This window comes from Pan troglodytes, chromosome 6 (genome assembly GCF_028858775.2).
Source record: "Pan troglodytes isolate AG18354 chromosome 6, NHGRI_mPanTro3-v2.0_pri, whole genome shotgun sequence".
Classification (NCBI taxonomy): Eukaryota; Metazoa; Chordata; class Mammalia; order Primates; family Hominidae; genus Pan; species Pan troglodytes.
Window position 1 is genome coordinate 85037787 of NC_072404.2, and position 27148 is coordinate 85064934.

General features: G+C 51.3%; 1 protein-coding gene across 3 annotated transcripts; it reads right to left on the reverse strand.

The window, feature by feature from the left end:
• ZP3 (zona pellucida glycoprotein 3) lies at nt 1–25057 on the reverse strand. Of its 3 annotated transcripts, XM_063814551.1 has the most exons (9): nt 24891–25057; nt 24574–24798; nt 19792–19910; nt 16373–16476; nt 15763–15940; nt 15255–15372; nt 8791–8882; nt 8521–8657; nt 7059–7288 (listed from the first exon to the last, which is right to left on the reverse strand). In XM_063814551.1, the coding sequence occupies exons 2-9, from the start codon at nt 24730–24732 to the stop codon at nt 7074–7076; spliced, it is 1122 nt and encodes a 373-aa protein (XP_063670621.1). In that variant the 5' UTR covers nt 24733–24798; nt 24891–25057; the 3' UTR covers nt 7059–7073. The 3 variants fall into 3 exon arrangements, with proteins under 3 accessions (XP_063670620.1, XP_063670621.1, XP_009451629.3); XM_063814550.1 differs by lacking the exon at nt 7059–7288 and adding an exon at nt 1–163 and having other exon boundaries at nt 24574–24900; XM_009453354.5 differs by having other exon boundaries at nt 24574–25057.
• Nucleotides 25058–27148: the final 2091 nt, after the last annotated feature.

Here is a 27148-nt window from a genome sequence, read left to right on the forward strand (position 1 = left end):
AAAAAAAACACACAAAAAAATTAGCTGGGCGTGGTAGCATATGCCTGTAATCCCAGCTACTCAGGAGTCTGAGGCAGGAGAATCGCTTAAACCCGGGAGGCGGAGGTTGCAGTGAGCTGAGATTCTGTCGTTGCACTCCAGCCTGGGCAACAAGAGTGAAACTCTGTCAAAAAAAAAAAAAAAAAAATTCCAAAACTTGAATGAAGAAACTGATGGGTTTGTGAAATTGCTAATACAGATCACAGCAAGAATTAATTACAAGACTGAATGAACTGATGAAAAATAATTATTATAATCTTTTTTTTTTTTTTTTTTTTTTTGAGATAGAACCTCACTCTGTCGCCCAGGCTGGAGTGCAATGGCGTGATCTCGGCTCACTACAACCTCTGCCTGCCAGGTTCAAGAGATTCCTTTGCCTCAACCTCCCAAGTAGCTGGGATTACAGGCGCCCGCCACCATGCCCGGTTCTTTTTTTTTTTTTTTTTTTTTTTTTGGAGACAGAGTTTCATTCTTGTTGCCCAGGTTGGAGTGCAATGGCGAGATCTTGGCTCACTGCAACCTCTGCCTCCCAGGTTCAAGCAATTCTCCTGCCTCAGCCTCCCTAGTAGCTGGGATTACAGGCATGTGCCACCACGCATGGCTAATTTTATATTTTCAGTAGAGACAGGGTTTCTACATGTTGGTCAGGCTGGTCTCGAACTCCCGATCTCAGGTGATCTGCCTGCCTCGGCCTCCCAAAGTGCTGGGATGCTGGGATTACAGGTGTGAGCCACTGCGCCCGGCCTCATTTTTGTATTTTTAGTAGAGATGGGGGTTTCACCATGTTGGCCAGGCTGGTCTCGAACTCTGACCTCAGGTGATCTGCCTGCCTAGGCCTCCCAAAGTGCTGGGATTACAGGTGTGAGCCACCAAACCGGGCCTGAATCTTTTTTTTTTTTTTTTTATGGCAGGGTCTTGGCTCCGTCACCCAGGCTGAAGTGCAGTGGTGTGATCATGGCTCACAGCAGCCTTGAATTCCTGAGCTCAATCGATCCTCCCACCTCAGCCTCCCAAAATGCTGTGATTACAGGTGCAAGCCACTAGACCCAGCTGAATTACGGATTTTTAAGGCTGCTTTATGTCAAACATTGTGGGTTCTTTTAATATTGTTTTCCAGATTTAAGGAAACTTTTTTCTTTTAAGCTTTGTATAATTTATAGTAATTTGGTAAAGTAGTTTTGAAAACAAAAATGAAAACATTTGCTTTTCCTCTCTACCTGAACCCTCCAGAATTTAGAAGCAATTTATGATTTTTTTTAAATTATACTTTAAGTTCTAGGGTACATGTGCACAACGTGCAGGTTTGTTACATATGTATACATGTGCCATGTTGGTGTGCTGCACCCATTAACTCATCATTTACATTAGGTATATCTCCTAATGCTTTCCCTCCCCCCTCCCCCCACCCCACAACAGGCCCTGGTGTGTGATGTTCCCCTTCCTGTGTCCAAGTGTTCTCATTGTTCAATTCCCACCTGTAAGTGAGAACATGTGGTGTTTGGTTTTTTGTCCTTGCGATAGTTTGCCGAGAACGATGGTTTCCAGTTTCATCCACGTCCCTACAAAGGACATGAACTCATCATTTTTTATGGCTGCATAGTATTCCATGATGTATATGTGCCACATTTTCTTAATCCAGTCTATCATTGTTGGACATGTGGGTTGGTTCCAAGTCTTTGCTATTGTGAATAGTGCCACAATAAACATACGTGTGCATGTGTCTTTACAGCAGCATGATTTATAATCCTTTGGGTCTATACCCAGTAATGGGAATGGCTGGGTCAAATGGTAATTCTAGTTCTAGATCCCTGAGGAATTGCCACACTGACTTCCACAATGGTTGAACTAGTTTACAGTCCCACCAACAGTGTAAAAGTGTTCCTAGTTCTCCACATCCTCTCCAGCACCTGTTGTTTCCTGACTTTTTAATGATCGCCATTCTAACTGGTGTGAGATGGTATCTCATTGTGGTTTTGATTGGCATTTCTCTGATGGCCAGTGATGATGTGAGCATTTTTTCATGTGTCTGTTGGCTGCATAACGATTATTCTTATGTTTACAGCAACATGGTTATTTGCATAGATTCAAAAAGAATCTGTTCTCTGGCCAGGCACAGTGGCTCACACCTGTAATCCCAGAACTTCGGGAGGCCGAGGCAGGCGGATCACTTGAGATCAGGAGTTTGAGACCAGCCTGGCCAACATGGCAAAACGCCGTCTCTACTAAAAATACAAAAATTAGCCAGGCGTGGTGGCATGTGCCTGGAATCCCAGCTACTTGGGAGGCTGAGGCAGGAGAATCACTTGAACCCGGGAGGTGGAAGTTGCTGTGGGCCGAGATTGCACCACTGCATTCCAGCCTGGGTGACAGTGAGATTCTGTCTCCAAAAAAAAGGAGGGCCAGGCACGGTGGCTCACACCTGTAATCCCAGCACTTTGGGAGGCCGAGGGGGGCGAATCACAAGGTCAAGAGTTCAAGGTGACTATAGGGAGAAAAATTATATTTCAATAGAAAAACGATAGTTTACCTGTTATTATAGTAATGTTCATTGTTTGAGTTATTTATCTACCTGTAGACTGGATTAGATTCTAGATTCTTCCAGTTTTCTCTAATGTCTGGCTACAATCTCCAGTGAAGAATGAGAACTGGCTGGGCACGGTGGCTCATGCCTGTAATCCCAACATTTTGGTAGGCCGAGGCAGGAGGAGCACTTGAGGTCAGGAGTTCAAGACCAGCCTGGCCAACATGGTGAAACCCCATCTGTACTAAAAAAATAAAATAAAATTAGCCGGGCATGGTGGCATGCCCCTGTAATCCCAGCTACTTGGGAGGCTGAGGTGGGAGGATGGTTTGAACCAGAGAAGTCGAGGTTGCAGTGAGTTATGGTGGTGCCACTGCAATCCAGCCTGGGCAACAGAGTGAGACCCCATCTCAAAAAATAAACCCACACCCAAAGTGTTGGTTTACAGAGGCTTTCCAATGCAATAGGAAGCTTCTGGAAACTTTAGGGAAAGAGGAGGATTAAGCAATGGAGTCTAGAGAACCCTCAGTGGCTTGCCACTGCCTTTCATTTCCAGTCTAGTTCCCCTAGGAGGCAGGCAGGCCGAGCCCTCTGACATTGCTGCTGGAGGCTGTCTCTCCTGGCAAAGGCCCAGGGAAACTATCCTGCTGAGGCCCATCTGGAGCTGGCAGGGAGCTGACATTCACGGCCACATCTTAGTCATAACTCCTCCCCTCCCCTGACACAGCCACTTCCTCTTTCTGCTGAGAAAAGAAGTTGAATGAAGGACAAGCTCTCAGAAAGTTGCAACCCCTAAGAACTTGAGTACAAGGAAGAGACGGATGTTTATTGCAAGAACCGTTCCCCGGTGTCTCCTGGCTCACAGAACAGCTCCAACAACACGTGCTTGGATGCCAAGTGTGCCATGAAGACCAATCCTTGCTATAATCCTGATGGAAAGAACTTCCCCATCTGAAAAGAGGATGGTGATAAGTAAACAGATTGTCAGGGGTAGAAGTACCCGTCGGACCCCAAGCCTGGAGCATTTTGCCAGAGACCTTTTTTTTTTTTTTTTTGAAACGGAGTCTCGCACTGTTGCCCGGGGTGGTGCAATCTTGGTTCGCTGCAACCTCTGCCTTCCGGGTTCAAGCGATTCTCCTGCCTCAGCCTCCCAAGTAGCTGGGACTACAGGCACATGCCACCACGCCCGGCTAATTTTTGTATTTTTAGTACAGATGGGGTTTCACTATGTTGGCCAGGCTGGTCTCGAACTCCTGACCTCGTGATCTGCCCACCTCAGCCTCCCAAAGTGCTGGGATTACAGACATGAGCCATCACGCCCGGCTCAGAGACCTCTTGCATGAGCCATGATTCTACCAAGCGCTCTACTCATTCCCCTAAGAAATCACGTCATCCCCTTTTTACAGATGAAGTTACCTGCTAAGCTAGAAGTGGCAGGAAGAAGCCAGGTGTGGTTTGTGGCTGCTTGGGAGGCTGAGGCAGGAGGAATGCTTGAGCCCAGGAGTTGGAGTCCAGCCTGGGCAACATAGCAAGACCTCGTTTCAAAAAAAAAAAAAAAGAGTGGCAGATGGGACTAGGGCCTGGGGATATGGCTTCAAGTATGTCTCCCAGCCTGCAGGCCGCATTCTCTGCCATTCCAGTTGATCATCTTGACAGGGAAAGTCTACCGGCACACGCATGCTTAGATGGGCCAGTATCTCCCTTATCTGGCCCATGAGGCCTCCCTCTCCAGGCCAAGCCCCACTCTTTACTAGGCACTGAGGCCTTCCATGCCCCCAGGGCACAGATTCTCCCATTTCTCTCCCCTCTTTTTTTTTTTGAGATATTCTCACTCCAACACCCAGGCTGGAATGCAGTGGCACGATCTTGGCTCACTGCAACCTCCATCTCCTGGGTTCAAGTGATTCTCCTGCCTCAGCCTCCCCAGTGGCTGGGACTACAGGCACCCACCACACACCTGGCTAATTTTTATATTTTTAGTAGAGATGGGGTTTTGTTATGTTGGCCAGGCTGGTCTTGAACTCCTGGTCTCAAGTGATCCACTCGCCTCGGCCTCCCAAAATGCTAAGATTACAGGTGTGAGCCACCACATCCACCTCCCCATGGTTGAGGATTTGCTTCTGGATCACCACCTCCAGGAAGCCTACCTCTGCAACCCCTAGGCAATTTTGTTTTTTGAGAGGGTCTTGCTCTGTCACTCTGGCTAGAGCGCAGCAGGAGGCAGCAAGGCTGGGACCTGGGCAGAGAGTACAGCTCACTGCAGCCTTGAATTCCTGGGCTCAAGTGATCCTCCAGCCTCAGCTTCCCAAGCAGTTGGGACTACAGGCACGTACCACTGTGCCCGGCTAATTTTTATATTTTGTAGAGATGGGGTCTCACCACGTTGCTCAGGCTGGTCTTGAGCTCCTAGGCTCAAGCCATCTTCCCACTTCGGTCTCCCAAAGTGCTGGCATTACAGGCCTGAACCACTGTATCTGGCGTTTTTTGAACCCCAGCCTGTTACTCCCCTACAGATCACACTACAACCTGCTTAGACCGCAAGCGGCTCACCCGGAACAATCCCTTCGTGCCACAAGTCCCTGGCTCAGTGCCCTTAACCACTCAAATCACCTGGGTTTTTTTTTTTTTTTTTTTTGAGATGGAGTCTTGCTGTTGCCCAGGCTGGAGTACAGTGGCGCGATCTCAGCCCCCTGAAACCTCTGCCTCTCCCGGGTTCAGGCAATTCTCCTGCTTCAACCTCCCAGCTAGCTGGGATTACAGGCACCCACCACGATGCCCAGCTAATTTTTTGTATTTTTAGTAGAGACGGGGTTTCACCATATTAGCCAAGCTGGTCTTGAACTCCTGACCTCAGGTGATCCACCTGCCTTGGCCTCCCAAAGTGCTGGGATTACAGGCGTGAGCCACCATGCCCACCCCACCCTGGGATTTAAGATGCAAATTTCTAGGTCTGGGATGGGGCTTTAAATGATACATTTCTAACAAATTCTCAGGTGATGCCAACGTTCACAGACCACACTTAGAGTATCAAAGGCCTTCCTGCTCTCAGTAGGTCCAAAGCCACCCAAACCTTGCTCTGAATGCACTATAGACATGTCTATACCCGAGTCAACACGCTGGAGCCCCTGCCCTCAGCCAGACAGGCCAGAGATAAGAACCATGCCAGTTGCACCTGAGCATCTTTCAGCTTTCATCAGTTTATGCCTAATCCTGCTCAGTAGGTGCCACCCCCATGTTGCCCACGACGACTGGCAGGCTCACAGCAAGTAGGCAGCCAGGCTGGGATGCTGCAGCGAAAGTGAACTTCCCCGAGTGAGAATGGCTTGAGTTTGGGGCAAGGCCGGAGCCAGCTACTGAGGGATGTGAAGCCTCCCACAGAGGTACCATAAACACCTTCCCCAGCAAAGGGGGCACAAGTTCCCTGGGTACCCTCCTTGGGGCACCATTCCCTTACTCACTCCTAGGAACTATGGCTGAAACCTGGGGGAGGGAAGCAGCCTATTTAGGGAGCGCGATAAAGGTAGGGGGAGGTTGAGAAGCAGCTCCCCCCAGTGACAGTGAGGCCTCATGTCTATAATCCCAGTGCTTTTGGAGGCCAAGGAGAGAGATCACGTGAGGCCAGGGGTTCGAGGCCAGCTTGGGGAACATAGCAAGACCCAGTTCCTACCAAAAATAGAATAAATTGGGCACAGTGGGGCTCATGCCTGTAGTCCCAGCAACTCAGGAAGCTCAGGCAGGAGGATGGCTGGAGACCAGGAGTTCCAGGTTGCAGTGAGCTGTGACTATACTACTGCACTCCAGCCTGGGCAACACAGCCAGACCTTTCTCTCAAAAGGGACAAATCAAAACAAACCCAAAACCAAAGCAGGTTCTCAGCTCTCCTGAGGCTTCCTACCCCCAAAGCAAAAGTACCCACCTCAGAGCCACCTCAGGACCACCGGCTTATGACACTAGGCTGCCTCCTGGAATGGCTTGGAGTGCCAGTCACCCCTTGCTGCAGCTTTGACAAGTTCATACCAACATGTCCCAAGAATAGCTTCAAGCCCAAGGTGACAGCTAAGACCAGGCAGAAGCAGTGCTCTGATCACTGCCCTGCTGGGAGGGCCCAATCATGACTGGCCTTCTGGCCTCTAGCATCTGGACAGAGCTGCCTGCCTGCTTGCCTTGGAGAAGTGGGCCTGGAAGCTCTCTCCTCCCCACTCCCATGTCTAGAGTCAAATCCATGGGGGCCAGAGATATAAGATTCTTTGCTAGCCTAGAAGTAAGGTGGGTCCAGCCAGACTGACCTTCATCTAAGAGTTTCCATGTTGGTTCCCATGGAGGTGATAGATTATAGTTGTCTAAGGACATGAACCCTGCCCTGTTTACAGTAGAGACACAGTAGTGCTTGCTGGACTATGCTATGTGAGTGCACGGGGCGGGTGGTATACAGTCGTCCCCACCTGACACAGTCAGTACTAATTCTGACCTTCCATCTGACCACCACACCACGACCAGATATTGCTTTCTTCTTTTATTCGGAAGCAGACACAGGGTGGGAGGCAGTGCGACACCTCCTGGTGAGAACCAGGATAACAGCAGTCAGAGTCAGGGACACCACCACAGCCAGGCCTACGCCCAGCAGCACCACTGAGGTGTCAGAAGGCAAAGCCCACTGCTCTACTTCATGGTCACCACTCCTGTCCAGGAAGATCAGTGGCCCCACGGTGACATCTGCTTCTTCTGTCACTGTGAAATGAGAACATACAACCAAGGGTCATCTTAGTCCCTAACCGGGAACTGGGTTGGAGGTTTTATTCTGCCTCAGTGGGCTAAACTAATATGTTGTCTTTTTTGTGTGGGCTAATAAACAGTTTCTAGACAAAAAAACACAGCTTTCTCGGCCAGGTGTGATGGCTAATGCCTGTAATCCCAGCACTTTGGGAGGCTGAGGCAGGCAGATCACCTGAGGTCAGGTGTTTGAGACCAGCCTGGCCAACACGGCAAGACCCGTCTCTACTGAAAATAAAAAAGTTAACTGGGCATGGTGGCACATGCCTGTAGTCTCAGCTACTTGGGAGGCTGAGGCAGGAGAATAGCTTGAACCTGGGAGGCAGAGGTTTCAGTGAGCAGAGATCGTGCCATTGCTCTCCAGCCTGGAGGACAGAGCTAGACACCATCTTGGTGCAGGGGAGGGGGAAGAAAAAAGAAAAAGACAGCTTTCTCATACGGAGAAAGCAGGTCACCCAAGAGGGATTCCCTAGTACATCGTCTTTTTTGTAGAGACAGGGTCTTGCTATGTTGCCCAGGCTGGTTGAGAACTCATGGGCTCAAGCGATTTCCCTGGCCTCAGCCTCCCCAAGTGCTAGGATTATAGGCACAACCCACTGTTCTGGCCAGATTATTATTTTTTTTTTTTTGAGAGACAGTTTTACTCTTGTTGCCCAGGCTGGAGTACAATGGTGCAATCTCGGCTCACTGCAACCTCTGCCTCCCAGATTCAAGTGATTCTCCTGCCTCAGCCTCCCAAGTAGCTGGGATTACAGGCATGTACCACCACGCCCAGCTAATTTTTTATTTTTAGTAGAGATGGGGTTTCTCCATGTTGGTCAGGCTGGTCTCGAACTCCTGACCTCAGGTGACCTGCCCGCCTTGGCCTCCCGAAGTGTTGGGATTACAGGCCTGAGCCACTATGCCAAGCCAGATTATCTTAACAACTGCTATATTTCCCCTACATGCCTAATTATGTCTCAGTAGAAGCCTAGGATGACAGCAGATCTACCCTGGCTGCCACCGAGGTGGAAGGCTGAGAGCCCCTCCTGCTTAACCCCAAGATTTGTGTTAGGGAAAGGTAGCTGCAGGCCTAGGTACAAACAGTTTTAATGGAGGACAAGGGAAAATACCATCACCCTGAAATGACAGCAGGTACCCTCAACTGAGTAAGGGACAATGAACAGCCTCTTGGCCATTCTGTGACATACCATGCCTGCGGTTACGGGAAGCAGACCTGGACCACTGGCTCACGACATGAGGCTGCCTCCTGGAATGGCTTGGAGTGCCACAGTCACCTTTGTTACAGCATTGACAGATGTCAGCCGGGCCTTCCACTGGGAACCAGCTGAGATGAAAGAGAAGCAGCTTAGATTTTTGTTGCCTGCAGGAAGCAGTTTGCTGATAATATATTGGGGGAAATAGACAAGGGGTCGCCGATTCAGTTTCTACTCCAGTCACGGAGCACCTGTCCTCCTCACCTGTTGGAAGGCTTGCTGAAGGAACAGGCTTTGTTGAGTTCATCTGGGTCCTGCTCAGCTAGGGTGACCTTCAGGTGGCAGGTGATGTATATCTGCAAGGAATAACAGCTATTTCCAGGCCGAGTTCCAGGCTGTGCCTGGGAGTTTAACACACCAGTTCTCTTATAACCCTTAACCCTTTAAAGAGTGAGAAGGGGCCGGGTGCAATGGCACACACCTATAATCCCAGCATTTTGGGAGGCCAAGGCGGGTAGATCACCTGAGGTCAGGAGTTCGAGACCAACCTGGCCAACATGGTGAAACCCCATCGCTACTAAAAATACAAAGTTAGCTGGGCGTGGTGGTGGGTACCTGTAGTCCTAGCTACCTGGAAGGCTGAGGCAGGAGAATCACTGGAACCTGGGAGGCAGAAGTTGCAGTGAGCCAAGATCATGCCACTGCACTCCAGCCTGGCTGACAGAGTGAGACTGTCTCATAAAATAAACAGGGGGAAGGAAGAGCCTCATCTCTAAGATGGTGTAAAGGTTCACTTACCCAATGTTAGAGCAAGTAGCAACTAGTTTTAGACTGGAATCCACCACTTATTCCCCTGATCTTTTCCAAACTTACCTAATCATTGAGCATGCTTGACCCTGGGCTTCTGAGACAGGGCCTGTCACCCAGGCTGGAGTACAGTGGTATGATGATGACTCACTATAGCCTTGACCTCCTGGGCTCAAGGGATCCTCCCATCTCAGCCTCATGAGCAGCTGGAATTACGGGTACAAGCCACTATACCTGGCTAATTTTGGATTTTTTGCAGAGATGAGGTTTTGCCATGTTGCCCAAGCTGGCCTCAAACTCCTGGGCTCAAGTGATCTGTCCGCCTCAGCCTCCCAAAGTACTGGGATTACAGGTGCCAGCTATCCGTGCCTGGCCAGTCCTGGGCTTAACTCAGCATTGCTAAACCCGCGCCCATCCCCAGGTGACCGAGGTGAGTGGTAGACACCTTAATAGCTAGCAGCTTAGCTGGGCTTCTGACGCTGCCACCTGCCACTTGACTAGTTGACAAGCTACTTTTCTTCAGGGATGTAGTCACTGTATTGCCAGCTAAGGCAAGACCAAGTTGTTTCTGTGACCTGAGGTCCTTGGGCACATAAAGAAGCCTTTTGGACTTGCTTCTGTGGAGTTTCCATTTCAGACTTAAGAGGTTTTTTTTGTTTTGTTTTGTTTTTTTGAGGTGGAGTCTTGCTGTTGCCCAGGCTGGAGTGCAATGGCACGATCTCAGCTCACTGCAACCTCTGCCTCCTAGGTTCAAGCAATTCTCCTGCCTCAGCCTCCCAAGTAGCTGGGATTACAGGCACTTGCCATAATGCCTCGCTAATTTTTTTGTATTTTTAGTAGAGACAGGGTTTCACCATCTTGGCCAGGCTGGTCTTGAACTCCTGACCTTGTGATCCACCTGCCTTGGCCTCCCAAAGTGCTGGGATTACAGGCGTGAGCCACTGCACCCGGCCAGACTTGAGTTTGATGGCTCACCCTTTGGGCAAGCTTCCCTGGGCTTTTCTTCCTTGCACATACCTCTGCTATTAGTCAAGCCTACGTCAGTCTCCCTTCACCTGTAAGGGATATGATGACCAGAAGACTCACCAGGCTGATACCCTGACAGTCCTGGCCTCTGGGAAACGTTTACCCACCCTCGTTAGACAAGTACGAGGGAATGAACCCAATATGAGCTCCTGCTGGGAGCTGAAGGACCCCCCCCCCCACCCAGGGAATAGTCAACTACCCTGTAAGCACTGCCCCCCTACCCTTTTTTTTTTTTTTTTTTTTTTTTGAGACGGAGTCTGTCTCTAGTCCAGGCTGGAGTACACTGTAGCCACTACCTCCGAGGTTTAAGCGATTCTCTTGCCTCAGCCTCCCAAGTAGATGGGATTACGGGTACCCACCACCACACCAGGCTAGTTTTTGTATTTGTAGTAGAGATGGGGTTTCCCCATGTTGGCCAGGCTTGTCTTGAACTCCTGGCCTCAAGTGATCCACCTGCCTTGGCCTCACAAAGTGCTGGCATTATTGGCATGAGCCACCGTACCTGGCCAAGCCTTCTCATTTTAGATTGACATTCCATCCTGCTGCTGGGGCTAGGGGCCATTCTGACAGAGCCAGGGCTCAGTCTAGCCTTGGCCCGTCCCCAGGTCAGTTTCCCTTCATATTTCAGGCAGGGCTAAAATTCCTCCCTGCTCAACCTCGGGCAGAGCATGGCAATTCTGCCACCTTCCAGCAGAAGCCTCAGAGCCACAAGCCTCAGTCACCACCTAGTGGCCAAGTACACCAGCAGAGAAACTTGAAACCATGTAAATTCAGACTTTTAGAAACAAGCCAGTTTAGCAGTTGTCCAGCTGCCCATCTTAGCCACCTGCCCTGCAAGTAAGAAGCTTCCAAGGCCCTGTTGTCTATTCCACAAAGGAAATGTACTTTCATCCTTAGCTTCTTCCTAGTATGTTTTTCTGGTGCTAACTGGAGTCTAAGATCTCAGGGCAGTTCCCCTATAGCGGCCTTTTAGAAGCAGGGTCTAGGCTGGGCGTGGTGGCTCATGCCTGTAATCCCAGCACTTTGGGAGGCTGAGGTCAGTGGATCACCTGAGGTCAGGAGTTTGAGACCAGCCTGGCCAACGTGGTGAAACCCCATCTCTACTAAAAAAAAAAAAAAAAAAAAAAAAAATACAGAAATTAGCTGGGCATGGTGGCAGGTGCCTATAATCCCAGCTACTTGGGAGGCTGGAACGGAAGAATTGCTTGAACCTGGGAGATGGGAAGTTGCAGTGAGCTGAGATTACGCCATTGCACTCTAGCCTGGGCAACAAGAGTGACACTCCATTTCCCAGAAAAAAAAAAAAAAAAAGAGGGGAGTGTGATAGCTCGCGCCTATAATCCCAGCACTTGCTGAGGCAGGTGGATCACCTGAGGTCAGGAGTTTAAGACCAGCCTGACCAACATAGTGAAACCCCATCTCTACTAAATATTCAAAAATTAGCCAGGCGTGGTGATTGAGTGCCTATAATTCCAACTATTAGGGAGGCTGAGGCAGGAGAATGGCTTGAATCAGGAGGTGGAGGTTGCAGTGAACCGAGATCATGCCATTGCATTCCAGCCTGGGTGACAGAGCGAGACTCTGTCCAAAAAAAAAAAAAAAAAAGTACACAGGGTCTTGCTCTGTTGAAAGCAATAGCACCATCATAGCTCACTGCAGCCTTAAACACCTGAACTCTGATCCTCCCACCTCGGCCTCCCAAGGTGCTGGGATTACAGATGTGAACCACCGTGCCCAGCCACCCTATTGCTCTGAAATAGGGTTGTTCCTTCTTTGTGCCATGGGACATAGTCTACTGAGGCATCATCAATCCTACCTTTGAAGGGGAGCCCTCCAAGGGCTCAGACTATCTTCCATTAAACAGCACTGTTCTCTGGTCTTAGTTACCCCTCAACCCCCAGAGATTGAGAAACCACCTCAGTCCATACCCATGCTGACCGCTACCACCTCTGTGAAAACTTCTCCCCATCTTCTTCCCAAATGGCCACACCTGAGGTCAATCTTGACTTCCTCCCACAACCAGGATCCTCTCCCCTAAGGAGCTATCGGTCACTGATCTGAGGGCCAGGACTCTTTTCCCAAATCTGCCCTCCTTTATCCCCAGCCCCATTGAAGCAGGGCCCACCACTGAGAGCTTCAGGCCATCTCATCAACATTAGACACTTTTCCCTTTTGCTACCCTACTGATCTGTGTGTTGATCTTTCTCTTCCCACAAGGCAGCTGCTGGAGGAGGTGAAGTGGCATCGATGTGATCTTTGAAAAGTTTCTACTTTGTCCCTTAATGCCACCCTGACGTATGAGCCTCTGCTTCAGAGGTTTGCAAGCGTGGCTGCATATTAGAGTCACCTAGGAGCTTAAGTGGCTTTTGATGCATTTCCAAGTAGAATAAGGTAGGTCAGTAGATGGAGGATAACAGTAAAATGCTAGTAGGCCGGGTACAGTGGCTCACGCCTGTAATCCCAGCACTTTGGGAGGCCAAGGCAGGTGGATCGTTTGAGGTCGGGTATTCAAGACCAGCCTGGCCAATATGGTGAAACCATCTCTACTAAAAATATAACAGGCACTCAGTGGTGGCGTATGCCTACAATCTCAGCTACTTGGGAGGCTAAGGCAGGAGAATCGCTTGAGCCTGGGAGGTGGAAGTTGCAGTGACCTAAGATTGGGCCACTGTACTCCAGCCTGGGTGACAGAGACCCTCTCAAAAAAAAAAAAAAGGGGGGGGGCGCGTGGTGGTTCATGCCTATAATCCCAGCACTTTGGGAGGCTAAGGCGGTTGGATAATGAGGTCAAGAGTTCAAGACCAGCCTGGCCAAAATGATGAAACCCTGTCTCTACTAAGAAATACAAGGATTAGCCGGGCATGGTGGCAGGCGCCTACAATCCCAGCTACTCAGGAGGCTGAGGCAGGAGAATTGCTTGCACCCGGAGGCAGAGGTTGCAGTGAGCCAAGACCGCACCATTGCATTCCAGCTTGGGTGACAGAGTGAGACTGTCTCAAAAAAAAAAAAAAAAATGCTGGTGGTAGAACCTAGGTGGTGTGCACACTGAAGTTCATAGAGTTTTACAGCAAACACCTATGAAGATTTAGTTAATGTTACAAAATGTGACACCAGGCCCTACCCCAATAGAGTGAAGGTATGAGACTCTACAATCAGTATTTTTACAACCTCTCCAGATGATTAGTATAGAGCCAGCACTGGAAACCCCTACTTTAATCACTTCCTAACCACCTATTCTAAGCTCACGGCCTCACCTCTCATCTCAGTGAGCTTGTTTAAAGCTACTTGAGGCCGGGCATGGTGGCTCACGCCTGTAATCTCAGCACTTTCGGAGGCCGATGCAGGTGGATCACAAGGTCAGGAGTTCCAGACCAGCCTGGCCAACATGGTGAAACCCAATCTCCAGTAAGAATACAAAAGTTAGCCGGGTGTGGTGGCAGGCACCTGTAATTCCCAGCTACTCAGGAGGCTGAGGCAGGAGAAATGCTTGAACCCAGGAGGTAGAGGTTGCAGTGAGCCGAGACTGTGCCATTGCATTCCAGCCTGGACTGCAGAGCGAGACTCCAACTCAAAAAATAAAAGCTACTTGAGGCTGGGCATGGTGGCTCGCGCCTGTAATTCCAGCACTTTGGGAGACCGAGGCAGGCGGATCACCTGAGGTCAGGAGTTTGGGACCAGCCTGGACAACATGGTAAAACCTTGTCTCTACTAGAAATACAAAAAAATTAGCCAGGCATGGTGGCGGGTACCTGTACTCCCAGCTACTTGGGAGACTGAGGCAGGAGAATCACTTGAACCTGGAAACCTGCAGTAGCTGGGACTACAGGTGCCCACCATCATGCCCAGCTAATTTTTTGTATTTTTAGTAGAGGGGGTTTCACCGTGTTAACCAGGATGGTCTCAATCTCCTGACCTCGTGATCTGCCCGCCTCAGCCTCCCAAAGTGCTGGGATTATGGGCACGAGCCACCGCACCAGGCAATTTACTTCTAACCACTTACCAGTACTTCCTGGCTAGATGTTGGTCCTTGCACCTGCACTTCCTACTGCATCCCTCCCCCACCTCAGCCATTAGGCAGTTCCCATCTTCATTCCTTCCTTCTCCTTCCCTCTTAGTGTCAATTTGAGTTTTCTAGTTTAGGTTCTCAAGGGGAGGCCCCAGACTGGCAGAACCAACACTTAAGAATGCAGATTCTAGGCTTCACTAGACCACCTGAATCAAACCCTGGGTTGGGGCCCAGTCATCAATTTCAACAAGCCCTCCAGCTGAGGATGATGCCTTCAGAATCACTAACCTAACCTATGACCAAGTTCAAGAAGCCACCCTGGCTAGGAAGTTCACACTGGTTTTCTTTGCCCCTGCAGAAAGCCTCCAGGAAGGCTAACACCTGCCTTTTTTTTTTTTTTTTTTTTTGGAGATGGAGTCTCACTGTCACTCAGGCTGGAGGTGCAGTGGCACAATCTCTGCTCACTGCAACCTCTGCCTCCCAGGTTCAAGCTATTCTCCTGCTTCAGCCTCCCAGGTAGCTGGGATTACAGGTACCCAACCACCACACTCAGCTAATTTTTTTTGTATATTTAGTAGAGTCGGGGTTTTACTATGTTGGCCAGGCTGGTCTTGAACTCCTGACCTCAAGTGATCCACCCCCCTCGGCCTCCCAAAGTATTGGGATTACAAGCATGAGCCACCGTGCCCGGCCTCTACCTCTTAAGGCTTCATATTGTTCATCCTTCTGCTTGAAGGCCTCGCTAAAGCTCATGGCTTTACTTGTAAGTTTGAGTTACTGGGACACAGCTCTAAGTCATTTGCTTAAGGGTGGAGCTAGTGAGTGACCCCATTCAGTAGGATATGAAGGTTGCAAGTTCAGCCTTCTTTCAGGCTGTTAAAGCTCTTACCATGTTTCTGGAGTCATTAGCAAAGTGGAAGACATCCACTGTGAACTGGAGTGTATCTGGCCCGGGTCGAGGAACTTTGAATGCAGAAGAGGCATCAGTGAGACCGTCGACAAGACAGCTTGGAAGAAAACAGAACGGTGTTAAAGCCAGACAGGTGGGCCGGGCACCGTGGCTCACGCCCATAATCCCAGCACTTTGGGAGGCCAAGGTGGGTGGATCACTTTAGGTCAGGAGTTCGAGACTAGCCTGGCAAACATGGTGAAACCTTGTCTCTACTAAAAATACAAAAATTAGCCAGGCATGGTGGTGGGCACCTGTAATCTCAGCTACTTGGGGGGCTGAGGCAGGAGAATCACTTAAACTTGGGAGGCAGAGGTTGCAGAGGGCAGAGATCAAGCCTCTGTATTCCAGCCTGGGTTACAGAGTGAGACTGTCTCAAAAAGCCAAACAGGTGGCTTTAGGGTCATTTTGCTAGGAAGGTTCTCTAGGCAGGGAGCCCAGTGCTCACCCATGGAAGTCCACGATGGTGTGATAAGGGGAGGCATTCTGGTCTGGTGTCGGTGTGGCCACGCAGTGGTCCACAAACAACCGCAGTGGCACGTGGCTGCCAGTGTGGATTTCTGCCTGGAGGTGGGCTGCATCTCCCAGGTGGAAGGTGGGGGACGTCTTCTCAGCGTTCCAGTTCTCTGAAAGACACAGCCAGCTGGGCATGGTGGCTCACGCCTGTAATCCCAGCACCTTGGGAGGCTGAGGCAGGTGGATCACCTGAGGTCAGGAGTTCGAGACCAGCCTGGCCAACGTGGCAAAACCCCATCTCTACTAAAAATACAAAAGTTAGCTGGGTGTGGTGTCACAAGCCTGTAGTCCCAGCTACTCGGGAGGCTGAGGCAGGAGAATCGTTTGAACCCCAGGAGGTGGAGACTGCAGTGAGCTGAGATCGTGCCATTGCACTCCAGCCTGGAGGTCAGATCAAGACTCTGTCTCAAAAACCAACCACACCAACCAAAAACCAACCAAAACCAAAACCAAAAACAACAAAAAAAAGACACAGCCAAGGGCAGGGGTTTGAGATGGCCCAGGTCTTTCCACAGCTGTCCCACCCAGCCTTCTTCTCTTACCCTCCATCAGACGCAGAGAGAAAGTCAGCTTCTCCTCTGAGAACACCGTGGTCCTGAAGGGCAACCAGGTGGGCAGGATGGCCTGGCTGCTCACATTGCCCTGCCTGAGAGAAGAACAGCAGCTGTGCACACCTGCCTCAGGTCACACCCACCTGGGCCCCCACTGATGGGGAGTATCTCACTGCTACCCCACTACAGGGTCCTCAGCTATGGCCCAGCCAGGTAGCTGGTGCGAGATGGCTGAACAGACACTTTGAGCCTGAGGCTGTCCCTGCACCCTCCTGAACTTCTGCACCTGTGAGTGGCCTAGCCATCCTAACTGATGCTATGATGCTATCTGGGCTGCTGAAGACAGATACAACTGAACCTAGGAGTTTGGTTTCTAGACTGAGATCTGCTCCCTCTTGAGCCCTGGACCTGAGTGCGGTGGCTCATGCCTGTAATCCCAGCACTTTGGGAGGTGGAGACTGGAGGATTTCCTGAGGCTAGGAGTTTGAGAGCAGCCTGGACAACATAGCAAGACTCTATCTCTATAAAAAAGAAAAGAGGCCAGGCACGGTGGCTCAAGCCTATAATCCCAGCACTTTGAGAGGCCGAGGCGGGCGAATCATGAGGTCAGGAGATGGAGACCGTCCTGGCTAACATGGTGAAACCCCGTCTCCACTAAAAATAAAATTATCCAGGCATGGTGGCGGGCGCCTGTAGTCCCAGCTACTTGGGAGGCTGAGGCAGGAGAATGGCATGAACCTCGGAGGTGGAGTTTGCAGTGAGCTGAGATCACACCACTGCACTCCAGCCTGGGCAACAGAGCAAGACTCCATCTCAAAAAAAAAAAAAAAAAGAAAAGAAAAGAAAAGATGGCTGGGCATAGTAGTACATACCAGCTACTCAGGAGGCTGAGATGGGAGGATTGCTTGAGCCCAGGAGGTCAAGGCTGCAGTGAACTATGATGGCACCCCACTGCACTCCAGCCTGGGCGGCAGAGTAAGACTTTTTTTTTAAACAAAAAACCAAAAGCCACCACACATACTTTAGCCCTAGAGGTTCAGGTTTGGGGTCTGATAGCAGGCCCTGCACAGTACTCTACAGGATGCTTGAGAGGGGAATCAGCTAAGGCCATCCTTTTTTTTTTTTTTTTTTTTTTTTTTTTGAGACGGAGTCTCACTTTGTCGCCCAGGCTGGAGTACAGTGGCGTGATCTCGGCTCACTGCAAGCTCCGCCACCCAGGTTCACGCCATTCTCCTGCCTCAGCCTCCCAAATAGCTGGGACTACAGGCGCCCGCCACTAGGCCTGGATAATTTTTTGTATTTTTAGTAGAGACGGGGTTTCACCACGTTAGCCAGGATGGTCTCCATCTCCTGACCTCATGATCCGCCCGCCTCGGCCTCCCAAAGTGCTGGGATTATAGGCGTGAGCCACCGTGCCCAGCCAAGGCCATCCTTTAGAGATCAAAGACAGGCCCTTAGGTCTTGAGATGCTACCGAGAGCCTGGACCCACACCAGTGACTGGGAAGTCCATGGAAGCAGGTCTGGGTATCTGCAGATACCTACCCTGCTAACCCCACAGGATCTGCTGGAAGAAGCTACTCCAAGTGATGGATGCATCTATTGATAACCAGACTCAGGTATCTGGAGCCAGGTTAAAGCATCCCAGCCTACAACCAGCCTCTCTAATACTACCTACAGCCAATGGACCAGGTGAGCCACCATCCTCAGGGGTCAGGCCCAGAGACTGAAGTCAGACTTCCACGGTCACAGGACAGCTTCAGTCCCTCATGCCAACTGGGCAGCCTGCCCTTGACTCCTCTATCCTCCTCCATCTCCCCTACCCACATAGGCACCAAGCTCCTCCAATTGCTTTTAGCTCCTGCGAGTCAGCCTCTACGGTCCCTGCAACCATAGGTCAGGCCTCATTGAATCCCAGTCTTCCAGCCTCCCAGCTGGTTCTCACTAGTTCCCACTTGTCTTCAGCACCAGCCACCAGGTGACCCTGGGTGGAAATTCAGTCCTCACCCATTCCAGGAGGGGCACCTGTGGTGAGGTTGGTGAGCCCATCTGTCTGGCTCCCTCATTACCCCAGTCCCTGGGCTCCAGCCCCCAGGCTGCATGTCACCTACTAAGGGCACACTGCCCTCCCGTTGGGTGTGTGGCCACGTGGCTCTGCCCAGGCCATCTCAGCCTCAAGGTCCCACTCCAGGATCCTGTTCTAGGATAACCCCTACCATGACCCCTCCCAGGGGCATGGCTCATCCCTCATGATGTTCTGACTGGTATCAGCTCCCTACCCACTTCACACTAGCATTTTCTTTTTGAGATGGAGTCTTGCTATGTTGCCCAGGCTGGAGTGCAATGGTGCCATCTCAGCTCACTGCAACCTCTGCATCCTGGGTTCAAATGATTCTCCTGCCTCAGCCTCCTGAGTAGCTGAGATTACAGGCACGCACTACCACACTCGGCTAATTTTTTTGTGTTTTTAGTAGAGATGGGTTTCACCATGTTGGCCAGGCTGGTCCTGAACTCCTTACCTCGTGAGCTGCCCACCTTGGCCTCCCAAAGGGCTGGTACTACAGGCGTGAGCCACCATACCTGGCCGCATCATCTTATACCCACTCCCAGACTGGTTCAAGGGCAGGGACAAAGTCTCCTGGCACCCCATGCTGAGGCCAGCGCAGGACCCAGTGTTGTCCTTGGGAGCCATAGTTTCTCCTCCCACTTCAGGGCCTGAGTTCACAGGCACGTGCTTGATGCCAGGGGCTTGAGGACCACAGAAGAGTAGGCCACCACCGCCCAGGTCAGATTCTAGAACGCAGCCTAGCACTATTTTATTATTATTATTTTTTGCGATGGAGTATCGCTTTGTTGCCCAGAATGGAGTACAGCAGTGCAATCTCGGCTCACTGCAGCCTCTGCCTCCTGGGTTCAAGCAATTCTCCTGCCTCAGCCTCCCAAGTAGCTGGGATTATAGACACCCGGCTAATTTATGTGTTTTTAGTAGAGATGGGGTTTCACCATGTAGGCCAGACTGGTCTTGAACTCCTGACCTCAAGCGATCCACCTGTCAGCCTCCCAAAGTGCTAGGATTACGGGATGAGCCACTGCACCTGGCCCCAGCCTAGCACTATTGGAAGGCCATTTCTGAACCCTAAGGAGGGCCGAGGCTGGCATAGTACCACCACCAGGGCTGAGCAGCTCTGAAGCTTCCGCTAAGCTGCAGTTGGGCTCCTGATACTCTTCTGGGGCTCGAACTAGACTCAGCAGGCCCCGCAATCCCACCCAGTACAGTAACCACAGCTGCAAACGCTTCGGTAGGTAGTTCTAATAGCCATGCTACAAGCTGCAGCCCATAGCCAGCCCACTTGCCTGCAGCCACACCCAAGGGGCTTTTGCACCAGGGGCCATGAGTCAGTCCCACACCGACCTGGGGTAGCGGCACTCGATAGGAATCTCTGCGCGGTTAGTCCTCACGATGGACAGGTTTCCCACGGGGCGGGGGTCATGGAGCAGGAAGGTGCTGTACACCAGGGCATCGTCAGTTACCTGGAGGAAAGGTGAGAAGTTAATGCTGCCGGCCATCACCTGCCCGGGTACTCCCAAGCCATACATGAGTGCTCAGGGAGGGCAGCCCACAAGGGGACAGAAAGACTACAGGGTCAAGGCCAGGTGCAGTGACTCATGCCTGTAACCCCAGCACTTTGGGAGGCCAAGGATTGCTTGAGGCCAGGAGTTTGAGACTGGCCTGGGAAACATAGCAAGACCCCATCTCTACAAAAGAGAACACAGGCTCTGCCACTGGTCAGTAAAGAGGCAGTACAGGTACTGTCTTTGTACCTCGGAATCTTTACCTGACACCACATATTGACACCACCACAGGCAGACTGGATCAACCACATGGCAGATACCATGTAGCACCCAAGCAATAGAGGCATCAGGGCACATGACACTTCCCTTCTGACACTCCCCCCTCCACGCCCCCCAGTACATACAGTTTCCTCTTTCAGGAGAGGCCCAGGGCCAAGATAGCCGCCAGGAAGCAGCCAGGAAGTGCCCAGCTGTTAACACTTATCAGCTTCTGGCTGGGCGCTGTGGCTCACACCCGTAATCCCAGCACTTTGGGAGGCCAAGGATTGCTTGAGGCCAGGAGTTTGAGACTGGCCTGGGAAACATAGCAAGACCCCATCTCTACAAAAGAGAACACAGGCTCTGCCACTGGTCAGTAAAGAGGCAGTACAGGTACTGTCTTTGTACCTCGGAATCTTTACCTGACACCACATATTGACACCACCACAGGCAGACTGGATCAACCACATGGCAGATACCATGTAGCACCCAAGCAATAGAGGCATCAGGGCACATGACACTTCCCTTCTGACACTCCCCCTCCACGCCCCCCAGTACATACAGTTTCCTCTTTCAGGAGAGGCCCAGGGCCAAGATAGCCGCCAGGAAGCAGCCAGGAAGTGCCCAGCTGTTAACACTTATCAGCTTCTGGCTGGGCGCTGTGGCTCACGCCCGTAATCCCAGCACTTTGGGAGGCTGAGGAGGGCAGATCATGTGAGGTAAGGAGTTTGAGACCAGCCTGACCAACATGGTGAAACCCCATCTCTACTTAAAAAAAAAAATTAGCCGAGTGTGGTGGCACGTGCCTGTAATCCCAGCTACTCGGGAGACTGAGGCAGAAGAATCGCTTGAACCCGGGAGGCAGAGGTTGCAGTGAGCGGAGATCGTGCCATTGCATTCTAGCCTGGGCAACAAGAGCAAAACTCTCAAAAACAAAAACAAACAAACAAAAAACACAACAACCCACATCTGCTTCTAACCTATTCAAGCCCATTTCACATAAGGTGGGGGAGACTGATTCAGAGGTTGCCTGAGGCAGGAAGAGCACAGGTGAGTACTACTGGGGAAATTTGCATCGTCCAATAGGGCTGCAGAAGGCAGGGCCTGCCTGGGAGAGAGTTTTATAGCAAACACCTAAGTTCGAAGATTTTGCTAGAATATTAGAAAAATGTGACGCTAGGCCCTACCCCAGTAGAGTGAAGGTATGAGATTCTCTTGAGAATCAGTATTTTTACAACCTTTCCAGGTGATTAGCATAGAGCCAGCACTGGAAACCCCTACTTTAGTCACTTCCTAACCACCTTTTGTTTTTTTGAGATGAAGTCTTGCTCTGTCGCCCAGGCTGGAGTGCAGTGGCACGAACTCGGCTCACTGCAACCTCCGCCTCCCAGGTTCAAGCAATTCTCCTGCTTCAGCCTCTGAGTAGCTGGAATTACAGGCACGTGCCACCGTGCCTTTTTTTTTTTTTTTTTTTTTTAAATAGAGATAGGGTTTCGCCATGTTAGCCAGGCTGGTCTCGAACTCCTGGCCTCAGGTGATCCACCTGCCTCAGCCTCCCAAAGTGCTGGATTACAGGTGTGAGCCACCATGACTCAACCCCCAACCACCTATTCTAAGCTCACTATCCCCACCTCTCATCTCAGGGAGCTTATTTAAAAACTACTTGAGGGCTGGGTGCAGTGGCTCATGCCTGTAATCCCAGCACTTTGGGAGGGAGGAGGATTGCTTGAGGCCAGGAAGTCAAGACCAGCCTGGGCAATAGAGCTAGACCCCATCTCTACAAAAACATAACTTGGCTGGGCACGGTGGCATGTGCCTGTAGTCCATCCCAGCTATTCAGGAGGCTGAGGCAGGAGGATGGCTTGAGCCTAGGAGGTCCAGGTTTCCCAAGAGCTCAGGTGGCTGCCTGGCCCTGACCAAACTCGATCTTCAGGGAATAGTCCTAGACCTTATTAGCAAGTGCCCCAGCACAGACAGAACCAGCATAGCTCGTGGGGCCCCTTATTCAAAAGTTATTACCATTTCAGGGCAAGAGGGCATTCCATTAAGCACTGTGCCCCACAGAACTGCACAGGTTGTATACCTGGGAAACTGGCCATGGCTGTATTTTTTTTTTTTTTTGAGACGGAGTCTTACTCTGTTGCCCAGGCTGGAGTGCAGTGGCACGATCTCAACTCACTGCAACCTACACCTCCCGGGTTCAAGCAATTCTCTGCCTCAGACTCCTGAGTAGCTGGGATTACAGGTGCCCGACACCACACCCGGCTAACTTCTTTGTATTTTTAGTAGAGATGAGGTTTCACCATCGTGGCCAGGCTGGTCTTGAACTCCTGACCTCGTGATTCACCCGCCTCGGCCTCCCAAAGTGCTGGGATTACAGGCGTGAGCCACCGCGCATGGCCAGCCGCAGGTGATTCTCACCGGGCAGAACTGGGAAACACCACACCAGAGGAAGGAGTTTGCAGGCTTTGCTCCTCATTGGAGTCACCTGAGATCCTTATTACCCACAGCTGGTCCCACATCCTTTCTATTTTAGCAGCCTGGACATCAGGATTTTTAGAAGCTCCACAGGTGGCGTTAATAAAAGAGGGTCTTGCTCTGCCTTCCAGGCTGGAATGCAGTGGTGCAATCATAGCTCACTGCAGCCTCCAAATCATGGGTTTAAGCAATCCTCCCACTTCAGCCTCACAAGTAGCTGAGACTAAAGGCAGGCGCCACCACACCCTATTTTGTGTGTGTGTGTGTGTGTGTGTGTGTGTGTGTGTTTGGTAGAGAAGGGGGTCTCATTATGTTGCCCAGGGTGGCCTTAAACTCCCGGGCCCAAGTGATCCTCCCATCTCAGCCTCCCAAAGTGCTGGGATTATAGGCGCCATTGCACTCCAGCCTGGGCAATAAGAGCAAAACTGTCTCAAAAAACAAAAACAACAACAAAAAAATACCACTTATCAGCTTCTAACCTATTAAAGCCCATTTCACAGAAGGTGGGGGAGCCAGGCACCTGGCTCCCCAAGTAAATCTAAGACATGTTTGTGAGCCTCTAAACTGGAATAATTCCTCAAGTAACTCCTGCAGCTCTCTGGCCTCCCTCCCCAGGAAAACAAGGGCCTCGAGTCCTCAAAGAGAGCCCAGGAGACCACACTTAAGACCAGAGCTCTGGCCGGAGGGCTCCAGGGGCTGGACTTGCCCCCATCCCAGGCAAGCTACTGGGTCTAGGCCCAGGAGAGGAGGAGCCAGGTTCCCCTGAGGCGGGAGAGGACAGGCCCTCCATGGGACCACAGGAACTTGGTCCAGGGATCAGGGTTTAGCTGGGGAGCTGTGTGCCCAGCCCTGCCCTGCCGTTAAGTCCTCTCCTTGCAGCCTCTTTCCCCACTGGCTAGGGAAAGGGAGGTCTGGCCTGGATTTCTTGGTCTTTTCCTGCATGTACCACAGGTTAAGCCTCTCCCCCTTGGAGCTGCCCCCAGGGACCCACTGATGGTTTTAAGGTTTTTAACACCAAGGTTATGATGCCCCCGCCCCCATACCACTTATCTATGTGGGTTTTTTTGTTTTTTTTTTTTGAGCCAGAGTCTCGCTCTGTTGCCTAGGCTGGAGTGCAGTGGCACAATCTCAGCTCACTGCAACCTTTGCCTCCTGGGTTCAAGCGATTCTCCTGCCTCAGCCTCCTGAGTAGCTGGGATTACAGACACGCACTGCCATGCCTGGCTAATTTTTGTATTATTAGTAGAGATGGGGTTTCACCATGTTGGCCAGGCTGGTCTCAAACTCCTCAGCCTCCCAAAGTGCTGGAATTACAGGCGTGAGCCACCACACCAGGCCCCAGTTAGTTTTTTTAAAGGCTTAAGAGATGGGGTCTCACTATGTTGCCCAGGCTGGCCTCAAACTCCTGGCCTCAAGTGATCCTCCAGCCTTGGCCTCCCATAGTGCTGGGACTACAGGCATGAGCCACTGCACCCGGCCCACTTGTTGTTTTTAAGATAATGTATACTTTGGGTCTCTTCAGAATGAGTTCCTAATGCCCCCAGCATTAGAAACAGCCCCTTAGGCTACCCACAGGACTATCCTATCACGTAGGCCTGTGTGTGTCACAAACCCACCTGAGAGAGAGTGGCGTGGCTTGGGCCAGCCTGAAGTGCACGGCCACCTCTGGCTCCACCCCACCGACCCAATGTCGGCCATCAGAGGCAGGAGCTGCCCTGGGTCCAGTGCCCTCAGTGCCAGCTTCAGGCCTCAACTGTGCCACCTCCCCACCTACAAGTGAGAGGGATCCACCCAACCCCACCTCCCACCGACGGTAGCCACAGTCCCCATACCCGGCTGCCTCGAACATCCTCCCACCAAAGCCAGGGCCCCCAGCCTCTCTCACCTGCATGCTGTTGCCACACTCGTGGAGTCCAACCTCAAACCTGACCACATCTTCTGTGTCCATGGAGACCAGAGGCTCACAGGCCTCTGGGCCCAAGGTGAGGTCAGCAGCCCTGATGAGCTTCCCGGTGCCAAAAAGGTCTTTGCTGACCATGACCATCAGAGTGGCCTCCTGACACTCCACCAGTACGGGCTGTACGGACGTCTCAGGACGGCTGGCTCCACCCTGCAAGAGCCAGAGGGGTTGGGGGTAGCACAGCTCAGTACTACCCCAGAGCAGGAGGCAGATGAAGAGCCTATAGCTCAGCTCCATGGTACCTGCAGAGCAGCAGGCAGCCGCCTCTGGCCATCTTATACCCCTGGGATGCTGGCTGCTGCCACCTGGGCTCTCAGCTGCCTCCCTTCCCTAGCCAGCTGGGCCCTTGTTGCATAAAGTGGTCTCCATCCAGAAGCATCAGTAACACCTGGGAGCTTGTTAGAACTGCAAACTCTCAGCCTTCACCCCAGCATGACCACAGCAGAATTTGGTTTTTAGCTTGGAAATCCCCCACGTGTATCCACATTAAAGTTTTTTTTTGCTGTGTGTGTGTGTGTTTGTGGTTTGTTTGTTTTTGTTGTGTTTTGTTTTGTTTTGAGACAGAGTCTCGCCCTGTTGTCCAGGCTGGAGTGCAGTGGTGTGATCTCGTTTCACTGCATCCTCCACTTCTCAGCCAGGTTCAAGTGATTCTCCTGCCTCAGACTCCCAAATAGCTGGGATTACAGGAAGGCATGCGCCACCGCGCCTGGCTAATTTTTGTATTTTTGGTAGAGACAGGGTTTCACTATGTTGGGCAGGCTGGTCTTGAAGTCCTGACCTCCAGTGATCCTCCTGCCTCGGCCTCCCAAAGTGCTGGGATGACAGGTGTGAGCCACCGCGCCCACCCCAGCCCACTTGAAAGTTTTTAGCTTGTAAATCCCCATGTGTATTCATGTAAAAGTTTGCAAAGAGTGTGCTGCCTGCCTGGTGCACCACAATGTATCACAGCTTCCCTCCGATCCCCTGCTGGCCCTGCCCTTAGGAAGCTCGCAGCCCGGCAAGGGAGCTGTCCCAGGTCTGTGGGGGACACAGGAGAAAGCCCTTGATTGAAGGGTCAGGGGGATTAGATCTGAGACATAAGGAGCTCATTCCAAGTGTGAGAAAAAGGAGGCGGTATCAATCAGGAGACAGGAGGAATTTCATGGGTCTCTGCCTTATTTTATGGGAGGCCGGGGGGTAGGTCAGTTCAGGCAGAGGCGCTGTGTGAAGAGAGGTGGAGAAGGGGCCCTGCGTTCTTCATTCCTGGGTGAATCCCCCAGAGTTCATACTGAGACACAGCAGAAGCGGGGCTTGGCTTCAGCTCACCCCCACCAGGGCATTCTTTTTTTTTTGAGACAATCTCACTCTGTTGCCCAGGCTGGAGTGTAGTGGTACAATCTCAGCTCACTGCAGCCTCCGCCTCCCAGGTTCAAGCAATTCTTCTGCCTTACTCTCCCGAGTAGCTGGGATTACAGGCTTGTTCCACCACGCCCAGCTCCTCACCACAAGGGATCCACCCACCTCAGTCTCCCAAAGTGCTGGGATTACAGGCATGAGCCACCACACCTGGCCCAACCACTGCATTCTTTCCTGCATTCCCAGTGATCACCAGACCCATACCACGATTTCACTGACGTCATCATGTGGAAACATGCCTATTACTTAAGAGAATCCCAGGAACTGACCTTAGGAGATTCAAATATCAAACCAAGGTTGTGGAGTGTCCCACCTCAGGAAGGAATGCTGAACTGATTGACAGCCTTGTTGCCACCAGCCAGACTACCAGGTGGCCCATAACTCAAGATAACCATGGCAACCAGATAATGCCAACCTGCATACCTTCACGTGCTTTGCCCAGCCCAGCCGGCATGCCCTATCCCTGATGTAAATTCCCATGCTTTGACTAATAAAAAAGCCCTCCTGGCTCTTTTTGGAGAACCAGATAGAAAAATCTCTATCTCTTTCCCTCTCTCTCTCTCTCTCCCTCTCTCTCTCTCTTTCCCTCTCTCTCCCTCTCTCTTTCCCTCTCTCTCCCTCTCTCTCTCATGCTGCCTCCTTTATGTCTGGGCATAAGCTCCAATGAAGCTTTGTCTAGGAAAACTCGTTTAGCCTCCTGTCAATTTCTTTTCTTTCTCTCTTTCTTTTTCTTTCTTTCTTTCTTTCTTTCTTTTTCTTTCTCTCTCTCTCTCTCTTTCTTTCTTTTGAGACAGGATCTCATTCTGTCGCCCAGGCTGGAGTGCAGTGGTGCTATCTCGACTCACTGCAACCTCCGCCTCCTGGGTTCAAGTGATTCTCCACCTCAGCCTCCCGAGTAGCTGGGATTACAGGCACCCATCACCACGCCCGGCTAACTTTTGTATTTTTAGTAAAGACGGGGTTTCACCATGTTGGCCAGGCTGGTCTCGAACTCTGGACCTCAAGTGATCCTCCCTCCTCGGCCTCCCAAAGTGCTGGGATTACAGGTGTGAGCCACTGTGCCTGGCCCTCATGTCAATTTCTTTTCTTTTCTTTTCTTTCTTTC

Coding starts and splice junctions, on each gene's coding strand:
- ZP3 (XM_009453354.5), bottom strand. CDS start 24,885: ATGGAGCTGAGCTATAGGCTCTTCATCTGCCTCCTGCTCTGGGGTAGT. Junction 8,658..8,790: donor TTCAGCAAGCCTTCCAACAG/GTGAGGAGGACA, acceptor CTTTCATCTCAG/CTGGTTCCCAGTGGAAGGCC. Junction 7,289..8,520: donor TTCCCGTAACCGCAGGCATG/GTATGTCACAGA, acceptor CTCATTTCACAG/TGACAGAAGAAGCAGATGTC.